The 18059-nt window shown below is 36.3% G+C and overlaps 1 protein-coding gene across 1 annotated transcript in view; it reads left to right on the top strand.

Annotated features, from left to right (window-relative positions):
• The window catches only part of SEMA3D (semaphorin 3D), a 132917-nt gene that overhangs the window by 8113 nt on the left and 106745 nt on the right, over nucleotides 1-18059 (top strand). Inside the window, exon 2 of the mRNA XM_065883698.1 lies at nucleotides 16166-16326. Coding sequence (XP_065739770.1) covers nucleotides 16166-16326 — 161 coding nt within the window. The remainder of the gene's footprint in view (nucleotides 1-16165; nucleotides 16327-18059) is intronic.

Raw genomic sequence — 18059 nt, 5'->3', positions numbered from 1 at the left:
GTTAATTGAAATAATCTAGGAGAGGAATAATTAATGATTCAGGAGAAATGTGGGATCATTTATACACTATTGAAGAAAATAATGATTTTTTTCCTCTAAAATCAGGCTACTTTTAGAACATATGTTAATAAAACTGGCTTATTTTGCATAATAAACTATTGTTTGGTTCATTGTCAGTGTCAACTGTTGTGTAGGTGGAAAGAGAGGTTAAACAGATATAAAAATATATTCAGTTTGATATATTGATATAGGTTTGTAAGTACTACATATGTTTAGAAAATTGTTATGTAAGGATTTAGAAATAAAACTTCAGAAAGATTAAATAATAACCTCAGAGTCACATTAGTAGATAATTAAAAAGCTGATCCAAGCCTTCTGCGTTTCAGTACAATAGTGTTTGTACTACAACTTGCCTGTATCCAACACTGTGATTTAGTAATGATTAAAATCTATTTAACACTACGTAGAGCATTCTTCTAAACATGATTGATCTGTAGAGGTTCACAGAGTGGTAGAAGTTACCTAATAATGTATGGTAACATATGATGTAATATTGCCATACAAAAGTATCACATAAAAAGTGTTCCTGGAATTAGGAACATACATAAAAATCACTGAGGCCTATGTGGTCAGTAGTGTCCTCCTGGCAGGGCAAAGGAGAGCTACATCATGAGACACTTGAATTGCATCCTTGTTATGCATAAATATGGAAGGAATTTATAAGGGCATAATTTAAGTAAAGGCAAATTTTTCTGGGATTAAACCCAGTCCACTATTTTTTGGTTAAAATAGGTTTCTTTGAATAGATCGTATACTGTATATAGTTGGTTTACTATTCTGTAAATTATTGAGGAGATAAAATTTTTTATCTACAATTTCTTGTTCTATGACTTCACTTACCTAAAATTTGACTCTAATTTCTTGGGTCTTGTTAAATAAATTTTAGCAGTGAGATTCTTTCAGTGTAAATGTAAAAATATAAGTTTACAGATATTTTTTTAAATGAATGTCATTGGGTCATTTTAACAGAAAATTTGGCAAATGCCTCTCTGTTAAGAACTTGTAATATACATTTTGCATTTTTCTGAGTCCTTTCAACATGCTGTTTTAATCCTATTAATTCAAAAGAGGCATAAATTAAAGCTAAAGTGCTTTTTACTTAGGAAGAAAGATACTCATAAAGAGGTTTATTTCACTAAAGCCAAAGTGAGCCAGACACAGTCTAGAAAATAAGATAAATATTTCAGTAATCCCAATGGAATGGTAAAGTGGAGGAAGCAATAGAAGTGAACTTGTCTGTGGGTATGTTCCATAAAAACAGTAAGTAGAATTGTTTTGAAAAAGAACCTTGCTTTTCTAAGTAATGGTAAATCTTAAAATATAAAATAGAGCTGTAATGGGTGATAGGGCTTAGAGTTAGAAGAGACCTTGATAGGTTTTAGCTTTCTCTGCCGTGTACTGTTCTTGTACCATTAGAACAGTTGTTTGCTCTTTCTGAATCTAGGTTTTCTCCTCTGGAAATTAGTGATAATCCTTTGGTTAAGGATCAAATGAAATAATAGAGGAAAAGCTCCTTGGAAGTTATAAAGCACAAATGGATATTATGATAGGCTTCAAAGGGAGACCAGACATAATATATGACTGAATTAATTGAAGTAGGATGTGAAGAAAATTCAAGGTCTTTAAAAATATATTTAGGCATCTTGCATACAATTTCTCCTGCCACACATAACAGGACATTTACTTGAAAGTCAATTAATAAATCATAACTTGTCATCTTTACATTTTCCTTCCAGGTAAATGCATATTATATAAATGTACTTCTCTTCTTTGTATGAGAAAATGGAGGGGGAAAAGTTTTATATGTCTTTGGTTGAAACTAAGTAGGTTATTTATCACTTATAGCAATTAAGTTAGTTATAAGTTAATCACATTGGTCACAGCTGTACATCCCTAACTTATTCTAACACTGTAGTGTTGTAGAGGAAAAATAATAATAATTTGGCTATTTTGCATAAATTAACACATCATCATATAAGGGTTTGAGAGAAACTGTAGTGTGGAGAAGAAAGAAGAGTCCAGCACTTCAAGGCAATTGGGGCCACAGTGTTCTTTAGCTTTTCTACTCCAGCTGTGGTTCAAGGACCAGTAGCGCCAGCATAATTTGAGAGCTTGTTAGAAATGCAGACTCTCAGGCTCCCTCCTAGACTTCTCAGTGAGAGTCTATTTTTTAGCAAGAGTCCCAGCTGATCTGAATGCATGTTAATCCTGAGAAGCACTGCTTTTAGAGTGTTTTATTTCCAACTCCCTCCTCTTCCCACCCTCCTCTCCTTCATCCTCCCACCCCCAATACACACAGGAGCATTTGGATATCACAACAGGAATCTCTTATGATTGCAAAGCATTAGAGCCACAATTGGGTCTCCAAATGGCACATTAACCTCTCTGAATTATTAATAAGGCTGTAATAAATCCTGGTTTAGATGGAAGGTAGATAAACCAACATAAACAAGAATCACTAGAGTTTGAAAAATCATCAGTTAAATGTTTGTCAGACTTCTTATGTGAAAGAAGAGGTGATGAATTGCAGCAATGATTTAGACATTATTCTTGTCTGCAAGGGCTTCTGGTCTTTTTAAGGGACAAAATAACTGCAAAAAGATTGATGCCATAGGATTAGGGTAAATAAAACCAAACATTTCAAAGAATTTCGGAGGAGGTTGGGTGTGAAATTGAACTTTGAACATTGGAAGAAATTTAGAGTTTATTGAATAAAGTATATGTTGGCATTGGAGGATTTTTATCATGAAATTCTAACTTAATTCTAATTTAAGGGAGAAAACCAGAATAGACAGCGTAATGTGGGAGAGATTGGAGAGGGAGGGGGGCAGGGAACAAGGTTGTTTAGGAGCCTGTTATAGTAATTTTGAGAAGCAGTAATATGGCTCTTAGCCTGGCTGATGATAAAAATAAATGTTTGAGGAAAAGGAATAGATAATTTGCATGAGGAAATCTATAAGGCTTTAAATTTACCTGGAAGTTGATGTGAGGGAAATGCAATATACTTACGGGTAGCAGTTATTTAAATAGGGGAATAAAAGAGTAAGGGAATAAGGAAGAGGAACTAAAAACGATTCTGTTATCTTGAGCCTAGGAACTAGGTCATGTCATTAAAGTCATTATAGTCAGTAGGACCAGGTGGTTGGGGGAAAAATGACAGTACCAAGCAGGCTGCTGGAAATTCTGAACTGTGACTTGGGAGAGGCAGTGGGGTTTTAGGTGCCTATTTTGAAGTCATCAGCAGAGAACTAACAATTTATGGGAAACTAAATGGAAAACATGATCTCATTGTTTATGCCCTGTAATACTGACTGAAATTAAGGAAGACATTATTCTGTGAGTGTATTTTGAATCTCCCTCTTGGAAGTCCATAAGCATATTCTGATGCAAATTCTGCACACCTCTACAGAATTAGCTTCCTTGGGTAAGCTAGAGGACCCTTTCTGGAGAAAACCTAGAGAAAAGTTGCACAGATAACTGACATCTGTTTGTTCTGAATGAAAAGCCAAAAGGAAATTCTCTTGAGTCAGGGGAAATTAACTTTCAGATCAGATGTCACACTGAATGCCCAGCATGATAAGTGAAAAACAAAACAAGACATATTCAGGCCAATTATTTTAAGTTTTATAATAGCAAGAGTGAGGAGGTGAAAGGAAAAACAGAAGACATTCAAAAGATTGGGACACTGATGGCATGAGACTTCTAAACCATAACTTTGGAAGCCAGAGGATAGTATGTAAACGCCTCAGCTCTCTGAGGGTGAAAGCTGTTCAGCCCGGAATTCTATAGTTAGCCCAATTATCAACAAAGGTAAATTAAAGACATTTTCACGCATGGAAAATTTCAAATATATAAGTTACAGTCACTCATTTTTAGGAAACTTCTGGAGATGTGCTCACCAAAATAAGAAAATAAATCAAGGAGGAAAGAGATGGGATCCGGGAAAGATGAGTTTCATACTAGGAGAGTGGTAGAAGGAACTTGGAGGAAGCTATTCCTCAGGTCAGAGAATAGACAGTCCAGATTGGAGCAAGAGGAAGAAAGGGCCAAGAGGGGATGTTTCCTGAAGGAAAACAAAAAACAATCTGACAGAATTCCATTTGAAAATTATATGGAGGCATTTTTCAGAAGGTGTGGAAAGTTTTGATCATGATCTTAAGGAAGTCTAAGCAAATGTCACAATTGAGAAATTATTAACAAAAACAACATTTTTTTTATTTTCAAGAAAGAAAGTACACAGAGAACACTACTTTTTGTTTTTTAACATCTTTATTGGAGTATAATTGCTTTACCATGGTGTGCTAGTTTCAGCTTTATAGCAAAGTGAATCAACTATTCATATATATATATATATATATATATATATATATATCTCCCCATATCTCTTCCCTCTTGCATCTCCCTCCCTCCCACCCTCCCTATCCCACCCCTCTAGGTGGTCACAAAGCACCAAGCTGATCTCCCTGTGCTATGTGGCTGCTTCCCACTAGCTATCTACCTTATGTCTGGTAGTGCATATATGTCCATGCCACTCTCTCACTTGGTCACAGCTTACCCTTCCCCCTCCCCGTGTCCTCAAGTCCATTCTCTAGTAGGTCTGCGTCTTTATTCCCATCTTGCCCCTAGGTTCTTCATGACCACTTTTTTTTTGATTCCGTATATATGTGTTAGCATATGGTATTTGTTTTTTTTTTTTCATTCTGTATGACAGACTCTAGGTCCATCCACCTCACTAGAAATAACTCAATTTCGTTTCTTTTTATGGCTGAGTAATATTCCATTGTATATATATGCCACATCTTCTTTATCCATTCCTCTGTCGATGGGCACTTAGGATACTTCCATGTCCTGGCTATTGTAAATAGAGCTGCAATGAACATTGTGGTACATGTCTCTTTTTGACTTATGGTTTTCTCTGGGTATATGCCCAGTAGTGGGATTGCTGTGTCATATGGTAGTTCTATTTGTAGTTTTTTAAGGAACCTCCATACTGTTCTCCATAGTGGTTGTACCAATTTACATTCCCACCAACAGTGCAAGAGGGTTCCCTTTTCTCTACACCCTCTCCAGCATTTATGGTTTGTAAATTTTTTGATGATGGCTATTCTGACTGGTGTGAGATGATATCTCATTGTAGTTTTGATTTGCATTTCTCTAATGATTAATGATGTTGAGCATTCTTTCATGTGTTTGTTGGCAATCTGTATATCTGCTTTGGAGAAAAGTCTATTTAGATCTTCTGCCTATTTTTGGATTGGGTTTGTTTTTTTTTTTTGATATTGAGCTGCATGAGCTGCTTGTAAATTTTGGAGATAAATCCTTTGTCAGTTGCTTCATTTGCAAATATTTTCTCCCATTCTGACGGTTGTCTTTTGGTCTTGTTTATGGTTTCCTTTGCTGTGTAAAAGCTTTTGAGTTTCACTCGGTCCCATTTGTTTATTTTTGTTTTTATTTCCATTCCTCTAGGAGGTGGGTAAAAAGGATCTTGCTGTGATTTGTGCCATAGAGTGTTCTGCCTATATTTTTCTCTAAGAGTTCGATAGTGTCTGGCCTTACATTTAGGTCTTTAATCCATTTTGAGTTCATTTTTGTGTATGGTGTTAGGGAGTGTTCTAATTTCATTCTTTCGCATGTAGCTGTCCAGTTTTCCCAGCACCACTTATTGAAGAGGCTGTCTTTTCTCCATTGTATATTCGTGCCTCCTTTAGCAAAGATAAGGTGACCATATGTGCATAGGTTTATCTCTGGGGTTTCTATCCTGTTCCATTGATCTATATTTCTGTTTTTGTGCCAGTACCATACTGTCTTGATTACTGTAGCTTTGTAGTATAGTCTGAAGTCAGGGAGCCTGATTCCTCCAGCTCCGTTTTTCGTTCTCAAGATTGCTTTGGCTATTCGGGGTCTTCTGTGTTTCCACACAAATTGTGAAATTTTTTGTTCTAGTTCTGTGAAAAATGCCAGTGGTAGTTTGATAGGGATTGCATTGAATCTGTAGATTGCTTTGGGTACTAGAGTCATATTCACAATGTTGATTCTTCCAATCCAAGAACATGGTATATCTCTCCATCTATTTGTATCATCTTTAATTTCTTTCATCAGTGTCTTAAAGTTTTGTGCATACAGGTCTTTTGTCTTCTTAGGTAGGTTTATTCCTAGGTATGTTGTTCTTTGTGTTGCAATTGTAAATGAGAGTGTTTCCTTAATTTCTTTTTCAGATTTTTCATCATTAGTATATAGGAATGCCAGAGATTTCTGTGCATTAATTTTGTATCCTGCTATTTACCAAATTCATTGATTAGCTCTAGTAGTTTTCTGGTAGCATCTTTAGGATTCTCTATGTATAGTGTCATGTCATCTGCAAACAGTGACAGCTTTACTTCTTCTTTTCCGGTTTGGATCCCTTTTATTTCCTTTTCTTCACTGATTGCTGTGGCTAAAACTTCCAAAACAATGTTGAATAATAGTGGTGAGAGTGAGCAACCTTGTCTTGTTCCTGATCTTAGTGGAAATGCTTTCAGTTTTTCACTATTGAGAATGATGTTGGCTGTGGGCTTGTCATATATGACCTTTATTATGTTGAGGTAAGTTCCCTCTATGCCTACTTTCTGGAGGGTTTTTATCATAAATGGGTGTTGAATTTTGTCAAAAGCTTTTTTTTGCATCTATTGAGATGATCATATGGTTTTTATCCTTCAATTTGCTAATATGGTGTATCACATTGATTGATTTGCGTATATTGAAGAATCCTTGCGTTCCTGGGATAAACCCCAGTTGATCATGGTGTATAATACTTTTAATATGCTGTTGGATTGTGTTTGCTAGTATTTTGTTGAGGATTTTTGCATCTGTATTCATCAGTGATATTGGCCTGTAGTTTTCTTTCTTCGTGACATCTTTGTCTGGTTTTGGTATCAGGGTGATGGTGGCCTCATAGAATGAGTTTGGGAGTGTTCCTCCCTCTGCTATATTTTGGAAGAGTTTGAGAAGGATAGGTGTTAGCTCTTCTCTAAATGTTTGATAGAATTGCCTGTGAAGCTATCTGATCCTGGGCTTTTGTTTGTTGCAAGATTTTTAATCACAGTCTGAATTTCAGTGCTTGTGATTGGTCTGTTTATATTTTCTATTTCTTCCTGGTTCGGTCTCCGAAGGTTGTGCTTTTCTAAGAATTTGTCCATTTCTTCCAGATTGTCCATTTTATTGGCATAGAGTTGCTTGTAGTAATCTCTCATGATCCTTTATATTTCTGCAGTGTCAGTTGTTACTTCTCCTGTTTCATTTCTAATTCTATTGATTTGGGTCTTCTCCCTTTTTTTCTTGATGAGTCTGGCTAATGGTTTATCAATTTTGTTTATCTTCTCAAAGAACCAGCTTTTAGTTTGATTGATCTTTGCTATCATTTCCTTCATTTCTTTTTCATTTATTTCTGATCTGATCTTTATGATTTCTTTCCTTCTGCTAACTTTGGGTTTTTTTGTTCTTCTTTCTCTAATTGCTTTAGGTGTAAGGTTAGGTTGTTTATTTGAGGTGTTTCTTGTTTCTTAAGGTAGGATTGTATTGCTATAAACTTCTCTCTTAGAATTGCTTTTGCTGCATCCCATAGGTTTTGGGTTATCATGTTTTCATTGCCATTTGTTTCTAGGTAGTTTTTGATTTCCTCTTTGATTTCTTCACTGATCTCTTTGTTATTAATAAACTTATTGTTTATCCTCCCTGTGTTTGTATGTTTTACAGATTTTTTTCCTGTAATCGATGTCTAGTCTCGTAGTGTTGTGGTTGGAAAAGATACTTGATACATTTTCATTAAATTTACCAAGGCTTGATTTGTGACCCAGGGTATGATCTACCCTGGAGAATGTTCCATGAGCACTTGAGAAGAAAGTGTATTCTGCTGTTTTTGGATGGAATGTCCTATAAGTATCAATTAACTCCATCTTGTTTAATGTACCATTTAAAGCTTGTTTCCTTATTTATTTTCATTTTGGATGATCTGTCCATGGGTGAAAGTGGGGTGTTAAAGTCCCCTACTATGATTGTGTTACTGTCGATTTCCCCTTTTATGGCTGTTAGTATTTGCCTTATGTATTGAGGTGTTCCTATGTTGGGTGCATAAATATTTACAATGGTTATATCTTCTTCTTGGATTGATCCCTTGATCATGATGCAGTGTCCTTCTTTGTCACTTGTAATAGTCTTTATTTAGAGAACACTACTTTTCAAAGTAGGGAAGAATATTTACCTTGCGATAGTAATGGAGTGATTAAATATAGCTTTTATAAGAATGGACATACCGTAGTGTTAGGAGCTTGGTTGGAGGGAAAGAGTTGGCATAAGAAAGCTAGAACTCTCAACTTCTATAAACAGGAATTCAGTGGAAATGTCTGAAAATGATGTTTTAAAAGGTAATAGTACATACATATTATTTCTATATATGAAAATAATAGAAAATAAACTACTAAATGTGTTAATATGGGGTCTAGATTAGAGGTGGACAGAGGATGGGAGAAGGGACAGATAGGCTTATATATGCTTTTAACTTTACCTTTTGGTATGTATATACTTAACTTCGATTAATATAATTAATTTAAAAAGTAATATTAAAAAATATTTTTTAAAGTTATTCTCACAACTCTTTGCTCTGTACATTAACTTGTGGTGATCTTGAGGAATTATTTGGTCTTGTCATATTTGTCTTGCTATTTAGAATCAGTAAAATATGGTGTATTAAGGTATGACTTTTCTAAGTTTTTTAAAAATTAAATACACATACTAGATTGAAAACAAAGTCCTATTCACTTGTGACATGGTGTTTTGATTTTAAATATACCTTGAAATTTGAAAAGGGAGAAATTCTCAATACTTTGAAGGGAATTAAGAAAATAATTGTCAAAATAGAATCTGTCTTTCCCAGAATTACCCTCTCAACTATTTCTGAGACAGTTTATTCTGTTATTGAACTGTTCTTCTGGAAATGTATCAGTTATTTATAATGTTAGCCATTTTATAGCTCAGTAGGAAAATTTATCATGGCCAAGCTTTTGAGAATTTAAAACAATTCATTCTTACTCAAAGTAAGAATTTAAAAGGCACCCATAATCGTAAATTATGAATCTCACATGTGATGGATTGTATAAAGCGTCTACTGTTGAAAGCTAGCCAAAGAAGAAGAAACCTGTGATTTAAATGCATGGATGTAGATGAAAATGCGATGGTGTAAAATTACTACACTCCTATTTCACATCCTGTCCTGGCAAGAATGTAGCCTGATGATTAATAGGCTTTATTTGTTCCTAATTTATGTTTCCCTATGTGGCATCATCTGATTTATTATTGATATAGATAATGTTCTGTCTAAGACCTAATGAACAGAATGATTTCCAACATTCCATTGCAGATGAGCAAATGAGAGTTTCATTTTTTTTTCTTTCTGATTTGAACTTGCATTTGCAAGGTTAGGGTTAGACTTTTCACCTAGGAAAATATAACAATAATACGCCTATAATTTAATCTTTTGTTGGGAGTCTAGCTTTGAATAACATTCTTTATACATTTGATATTGTTTGAGCAGTTAGCTATGGAGACTAAAAGTACTTAAATAGAGAATAAGGGGTATGTTTGATAGGTGGAAGTGAGCCATCTTGGTGACCAAGGTCTTTTCATATGATCTCAAACCTCAGAAAACCAATTGAAAGTCAGGTAGGGCCAATTTAAGATGAGTTCACTTTCGAAATGTTAAATCCAAGAAAGAATTCTTCCCTTGCCTCAGACCAAAAGCAGGAGAGACAAATACAGGTTCACAGAGAGCCAAAGGGACTCAGTGAGCCACAACATTAGTGACTAATTTTCATTTTGGGATGAGCAGTTTGCTCCCTTTACTCAATTCCGGACCCAAACTGAGAACAGGCTTTGGGGGTTGGGGGATGGTAAGGGTGTTTTGGTAGCCAAAACATTTATGGGAACTATGGGACGAAGGAGTTCCATAGAAAGAATCTTGGGAGCCTAACGGTTGGCATGGAAGCCCAGGGAATTCAGAGATCAAGGGGGAGAAGCTGAATTTATGGGGAAGGCAGGAAAAGAAACTCCTTTCCTTCTTTATTTAGACAGTTTTGCAGAGAACACACTGGAGATGTGACTGTATTCAAGAACCCTCAGAACAGCCCTACTGATATAATGGCTATTTCCTTGAGGAAAAGGAGGGGGTAGGTGGGGCAAGAATTTGTGCTTTTGTGCTGAATATTCTGAGATGGTAGGAAAAGGTGACAGGGTATTTTGGGGGGGGGGTGTTTTTTGTTTGTTTTTTTTTTGGCAAGTGCTGAGTCCTAACCACTGGACCACCAGGGAATCCCCAACGTGAGAGGGTTTTGATCTGGATTCATTGTTGGCTGTAAGCTTTCTCTGCTGAGAAATTCTACTGGAAATTGACTTTTCTCAAAGCTGATGTTATTTTTACCCCATGAAATTCTGCCTTTAATAACTTTAATTTTCTTCTTTAAAAAAAGATCTTCCTGTGAAGTGTTCTTTAAAGGATGTGGGAAGCCGTTTTTTAGCTACGTAGTCTTCTCGTGAGAGAGATTGTCAACTCCACCCAGTTTAGAATTTCTGGCAATAAATGCAGGAATTCAAGGGTTTGGGATTTTATTCATTTAACAGTGAAACACTGAGGAAGTCTGTGCTGCTTAATCCTAAATTTATTAGATTCAGTGTGACTGACCACTCCTTTCCTCTCTGGGGTAGCGAGGAAGACTGTAGAGCATCAGGTCAAATGTCTCTTCAGGCTGAATGAACAATTATATGAAGGGACACTAAAAGGGAGATACAAAGAATTCTTTTCAGAACAAGCATTTATTTCAAATAGGAGCAGGGACGGTGGGGTCTTCAGCCTTGCCCTCACATGGAGAGGCACGTGGCTGTAGGTGAGGGCATTCATTGCTGCTGTATTTTGCCACGAAGAGAAAACTGGTTTTGTGAAGCCCACTTAACCATTCTGGGCCTCACTGAATTGGTAACAGAGGAGTCAAACAGGTTTATTGAGAAGATCTCCCTTTAGCTCTAATTGCCATATACCGTATTTCTGTTCTTCCCAAAGGTTAGAGACTACCTGCTCCAAAGAACAGAGCAATGGCCTGGAGTAAATAGTTGAATGACAGTTTGTTACTTGATACGTTGTCCGTTTTAACGAAGTTCAATGTTAGGTTCTAATGCCCTAGAGCTCCAGGGTTGGAAGGTGATCAGAGACCATTTAGTTTCTCTACCCACTGTATTGGCGAGAATTGTGTTATTTGGCTTTTGCTAATGGAGACACAGAGAGGAAGTCCTTTCTATTTTACTATTAAAAATATTTAAGTCTACTACTTTAAGTACTGTTGTCCTTTGTCACAAGTATATCCTTGGGACTTCCCTGGTGGTCCAGTGGTTAAGACTCGGTGCCTCTCCCGTTGCGGAGCACAGGCTCCGGACGTGCAGACTCAGCCGCTCTGTGGCATGTGGGATCCTCCCGGACCGGGCCATGAACCCGTGTCCCCTGCATCGGCAGGTGGACTCTCAACCACTCCACCACCAGGGAAGCTCTGCCGTGGTTTATTGATCATGGATTATGAACATCTGGTCTGTGTCATCATTCAATTAAAATCCATCATGTGCATGATTTCCATAGTTAAACTAGAGGAGTAAACGAGGAATTATAACTCTGCTGCGTTTATTTCAGAAATAATCAGCTGTAGATTTTTCAAGAATGTACTGAGAACAAGAGTGGGAATTTGAGGGCCTGGGTGATTGAGTGAGATTACAAACTGAGAACAAGGTGATAGGACAATGAATTGCTAAAAGAACGGCTAGAAGGAGTGATTATGGTAGTTTCGGTCAAAGGTTTAGGTAGGTAGAACAAAGAATGCATTTAGGACCTAGAAGTCTGAGGAAAGGTGGGGCTGGCTAAGTAAGTACAGAGCAGGCCCTATCTGAAGGGCATTTGTGAAGCCATTCACCCCACCACCATAAGGGGATAAAAAACAAGACGGAGTTTCTGTTCAAAAGGATTATAAACTGTGGACAACCTTAAAAATCACGTGCCTGAGACTTGCCAGTTTAAGAAAAGAAAAAATAAAGCTTTGAAATATATTGCCAAATTATTAGTCTTTAACTTGCATTAGTTTGCAGCCTGCACAGCTAGCATCCATATCTGGTTCCTGAAACCCTTGGAGTGTATCAGCTTTAGGTGTTAAGATTCAGACTCGGGATTTAACTTTTTTTTCCTAGGCTTTTGTTGATGATCCCGTGGAAACAAAAATGACTTTGCTTGGTTTGGCAGAAATGCAAGAAAGATAAACTGTTTGGGGAAGAGGGAACCTGTCCCAATCCCTGTCCCAAGGTCTTTTCAAAATGTGTGCATCAGCCTGAGAAATTTTCATATGTAATGCCTAAGTCATGTTATTTAGTTTGGCTACAAAGCATCTGGGAAGCATGCTTTAATCGTTCTGATGCTAACATTGTTACAAGGCAACGTTAAATCATTTTGAAGTGATAATGCTTCAGGTTAGTCACTATTTTTGCAGCTGTTTTTCCTTGTCAAATTTGTTTGAAACTAAAACCGATAGAATTAATTATGGTAAAAGAAAATAAAGCAAATGATGACCTCAACTTTATTTTTCTCACTGTTTGCGTAGAGACGGAAAATGAGACGCAAGATTCTTAAATGTCGTCCTCTTCCCGTTAGCACTGCCATAATTCAGGGACTCACCACGTTTCAGAAACTTCTGGGGAGCCTCTCTGCCCCCATCTTTCCTGATTCTCATCCATCCTGAACACTGCAGCCAGACTTATTTTTGTAATACTCAGCTATAGTCTCTGTCACTTTTCCTGCACAAAATACTTTAGTGACTTTCAGTTACCTACATAATACCGGACCTCCGCAGCCTGCCATCTTATGCCCTAATTACCTGGAGGCATCCTCACTTCTCACTGCCCCTGCCTCTTCTCTCTGTTCCAGCATACTGAACTACTGCAATTCCCCAAATTTATTGAAGTGCTTGATTTGTCTCGGACTCTGAGATACGTGCTGGGGTTTCCAAGATAAGTAAGGCCCGGTCTTGGCCCTGAAGGAACTCATACCCCATAGTAGGAGATAGCATTAAACATGCAGTACATAAGTATAATATACGATGGTGTGTACCCTTGTACATTCTAGCACTCTTCTGCTTGGAATAAACTTTTCTTTATGTTTTTCCTGTAAAACTTCTGTCTGTCCTTCAAGACTGTTCACAAGTATCACCTCCTTTTGTAAGGTGATGCACAATTAATTACTTGAAAGATTTGTTAACATTTTGTATACACTTGTATTATAATTTATTGTGCTTATGTTGTCTATGCATATGTGGTACTGTCTGTGCATATCTATTTGCACAGGGATCTGTGAGCTCCTTGATGGTAGGACTCAGCCATTCCACGACCTTAAGCAGCATGTTCAATACTTAACACGTACTAGAAGCTTATAAATATTTGTGGACAGAGTAGCTTTTTAATGTTATTTTAAAAAACATAGAGCTGTTCTAATCTTCATAAGTCAGATTTAATGGAAGATGAGATAATACTCTTTAATAGAACTCATTTGGCCCAAACCGGAGTTTAATATTCAAAGTAACAGTTAATGTTTTTTGAACTTTTCCTATTTTCAAGGCATTGTTCTAAGAACTTTATATAAATGACCTCCTTAAATCATCATGAGAATTACTTTATAGATGAGAAAACCAAGGCACAGAGAGTTTAACTTTGTTGTCCTCGATCACACACAAAACTAGGATATGATGCAGCTGATCTGGGCCTAAAGCTCACACTCTTGCTTATTAGGCTTAGCCACGTTTCATTTTGTAATTAACATTGCAATGCATAGTTCAAAATAGTTGACTATAATCTATGGACACTTGAAATAGTATGGATTTATAACCTAAAACCTACTTTCCTCTATTAGTTGGGTCAAGATATCCTCTTGGAAATCCCTTTACATACTTCCATTTTGCCCATTTCATTCTTAGTTAAACAAGGCGAAATCCCATGGAAGATACAGAATTGCCTGATTGAATAAAGGTTTGTGTGAAATGTTTTCACTTTTTAAGGCTTTAGATCGTATCTGTCTTGTCTGTTCTCTTGGTTCCATTCTTTTTCCTTCTGTTCTACTTTGCAATCAATATGGAATACTTACTGGATATCAGCCCTGCAAAAATAGGCTTATTACTACATTTGAAGATGCTAAAATATATTATCCCATTGTGTCTTTGGTCTGAAAAACACTTAATGTTTTATTTAACTTTAGTAGAAAAATAATTCGTGTAGAGTTAAGACTTCGATCCAGGGTGCACAAAGCATGATTCATAAATATTAATAAGACATTTATGTTTGGTAAAGCCACACTCACTTGAGAATTCAAATAGTATCGTGTCTTCTTCAGCATATGACCTTTTAGTTTGTCAAAGCTAAGACAAAAAATCTATCTCAGTGACTAAAAGAAGTAACATTTAATCATTGTAAATTAGAAAAGTAGAGTGACAGGAATTCTCAAAAACATCAAATAGTAATAAAGCCCACAGTTGATGGATGGATGGAATATATAGGCTTTAAATTTAAGGGACTCAAATATCCATTTTACAGAGATTGAAAACTGCCATTACACATTTTGGAAGCATCTTGATGCCTGTTTCTAAGACATCGTCTCTTTTTACTTTTCTCATTAATTGATAATGAATTGCTTGAACGTAATGATTTAGTTTTAAAGTCCAGTAACATAATGGACTTTAATAAAAGTGATGAGTGATATTATTATCTTATTGGTATTTAATAGTCTAGGGTTGTAGAAAATGAGAGGGTATGTTTTGTACTTGGGGTGAAACATATTGAAAAGATTTGGGCTCCTGTAAACTCAGACCTAAATTTATTTATTTATTTTGTTTGGTTTTATTTTTGGTTTTTGGTTTTTTTGGTCATGCCACATGGCTTGCGGGATCTTAGTTCCTTGACCAGAGATTGAACCTGTGCCCTCAGCAGTGGGAGCGTGGAGTCCTAACCACTAACCCTCAGACCTACATTTAAATAGGAATCTGTTCATATCACAATTATAACCGAAACAAAGAATTAGGCCCGGTAACAAACCAAAGATAAATGGAGACTGGGATTGAGGTTATATTATCAGCTTTGCCACCATAGTTTTGTGACTTTAGGGCATGTGGCTTCATCTTGATGGAATTAAACACCTCCATTTATAACATCATGAATTTGCATTAATTGATTTTTAAGGTCCCTTCTTGCTTTATAATTCTGATTCCATCACTGGTTCAGGATCACATCTCCTTCAGAATCCATTGCTTCTTTGTTTACATGTTGCTGTATATGTGAAATAGGCATCGTGTAATCTTCCAGACATGGGGTCGATCTGAACACTATCAAAAGTAGAAGGGAAAAAAAATGCCTGAGATTTATCACACACTTAGTTTGCTGCTTACTTTGCATACGTTGATAATTTGATCAGTTTGCAAATCTTACTGTAGTTGGTAGATGCTTTAATTTATAACTTAAGAAGGCAGGGACTTCCCTGGTGACGCAGTGGTTAAGACTCCGCCTGCCAATGCAGGAGACTCAGGTTCGAACCCGGTCCGGGAAGATCCCACGTTCCGTGGAGCAGCTAAGCCCGTGCCCCACGACTACCTGGACGCCGCAATGAAGAGTAGCCCCCGCTCACCTGCCGCAACTAGAGAAAGCCCAAGTGCAGCAATGAAGACCCAATGCAGCCAAAAATAGATAAATAGATTTACTTTAAAAAAGGTATTTTAAAAAAAGGTAAAACAGCGTTGTGAGAAATTTTGCATTTATTGCTTTTGTGTTAACATGTTTTATATTCATTTTTGATAATAAGATAAACATGTCAATAAAATACAAATATAAGTTCCATCTCTTGCTAAATGAGTATGTGCTAAAAACTGTATATTGTTTTCATATATCTAAATTGGAGCTTTCATGCTGTGTATATGCATTTACAAAGTGGAACAGTGTGTGTATGGAGGCAAATAAAGATTTTGCTTATTCAGAATTTTTTCTTTGTTTTTATCCTTCTTTTACTTCCCCGTAGACTTGCTGCTTTCAAATAGCTGTATTCCCTTTTTGGGCTCATCGGAAGGACTGGATTTCCAAACCACTTTGTTAGATGAGGAGAGGGGCAGGCTGCTGCTGGGAGCCAAGGACCATATCTTCCTGCTCAGTCTGGTTGACATAAACAAAAATTTTAAGAAGGTCAGTTTATTTCTATATAGTTTACTGAATGCATTTATTTTCATCTATGCCCTTTTCCTTCGCTTTTGTTTTGTTTTAAGTGATTCAGTGTCAAATGCGGTAGGTCATTTACATGTCAAAAAAGAACATGTTAAAAGAACTTATTGCCTCTGATACATGTTTTTGGATTTTTATGGATTTAAGTACAAGAGTGAGTGTAATACTAAAACCTTTGAAAATCTGAATGAAAGGCATGAAAAGTTAGTAAATGGATAGATACTACTTTACATAACAGAAATGCAAAGTTTTGGATTTAAAAGCTGGGAAATGAGTTATTCATGAAATATTAACATTTATATCTATAGCAATTATTGTAAAATTAAATTTTTATTAATTTTCAATGAATAAGCATACTTAATGATAGTGTGGCTCTGGTAGCACTTTAGCACCACACTGGTTTCTCCACACTCTCCTTTTATATCTGAGCAAGTTTCTTCTATGGCTCAGTCACATTCAGGTAGGGAAGATGAATAATGCCTCACTTGTGGGCTCATTAAGAACAATCTTAGCACTTAAAAGAAATATATACTAGTTATTCAAAACCCAAAAAGCAATTGCTGTTGTATCCTACATTTTCAACTAGCACTGTGATACCCAAAGAAAAGACTGTCACACTGTTTTATCAATTATTGTTAGCCAGTAATTTAGTAAATATCAATATCTATGCAAACAAAAATGGATACCAAGACTAGAAGAGTTGAATGACTGATGAGAAGACATAATATATGACCTATTCTGCATCTATGAGGTATCTTTGATTGTTTTCCTTTCTCTTCTTTGCCAGAAGAAATACTGCTGCAAAAGAAATATAAGGAGCCATTTCAAGATTTCAGGTCAATAGTTCCCAACACTGAGTTTTTAGAGACTTCTTCCTATTCAGAGTTACGTGTAGGTCATTCTTGGACTTTGAAGCTTCATACGGCTTTCACTTACAATGACCACTTTAACTTAACCCTCTAATTTTGAGTTAGTAAAATCAATATCAGTTCAGTTATTTGAATTATATCAGCACTCAGGGCTTCAGTCTACGTAGGCAAAATATTTGTCACCATATGTGTTACTATCATTTAATGAACACATGCATTAGAAACAATGTTTTTGCTCTTCTAATCACTTAATTTTTAAATAGTACTTCCACACATTTTTGAGGTCCACCAAAGGAAAAGGAATAATGTTTTATGAATGCTCAGGTATGATAAAGAAATAATCTTTGAATGCAAATGTATATGCATGTATTCCATGTAATCTGTGTTTCTAGAAGAAGAATGAGGGCTAAAATATTTCCAGTAGTTGTTCTTGACTTGTGTTATTCCAAACACACAAACTCATAAGGTTATCTTATTTGTTTTGGAATTATTCTGCAGCCTAGATATTGTTTACAGTAAGGTGGAATAAACGGCTGATTATGTGCTAGAATTTGAAAAACTTGTCCTTTCATTCTGCTATTATAGCTCCATTCCATTCTTCTTTTTTCTAAACATCTTTATTGGAGTATAATTGCTTTACAATGGTGTGTTAGTTTCTGCTTTATAACAAAGTGAATCAGTTATACCTATACATATGTTCCCATATCTCTTCCCTCTTGTGTCTCCCTCCCTCCCACCCTCCCTATCCGACCCCTCTAGGTGGTCACAAAGCACCCAGCTGATCTCCCTGTGCTATGCAGCTGCTTCCCACTGTCTATTTTACGTTTG

This window comes from Phocoena phocoena, chromosome 9, assembly GCF_963924675.1.
Source record: "Phocoena phocoena chromosome 9, mPhoPho1.1, whole genome shotgun sequence".
Lineage (NCBI taxonomy): Eukaryota > Metazoa > Chordata > Mammalia > Artiodactyla > Phocoenidae > Phocoena > Phocoena phocoena.
The sequence above is the reverse complement of the archived record's forward strand: the minus strand, read 5'-3'. Positions and strand labels throughout refer to the sequence as shown.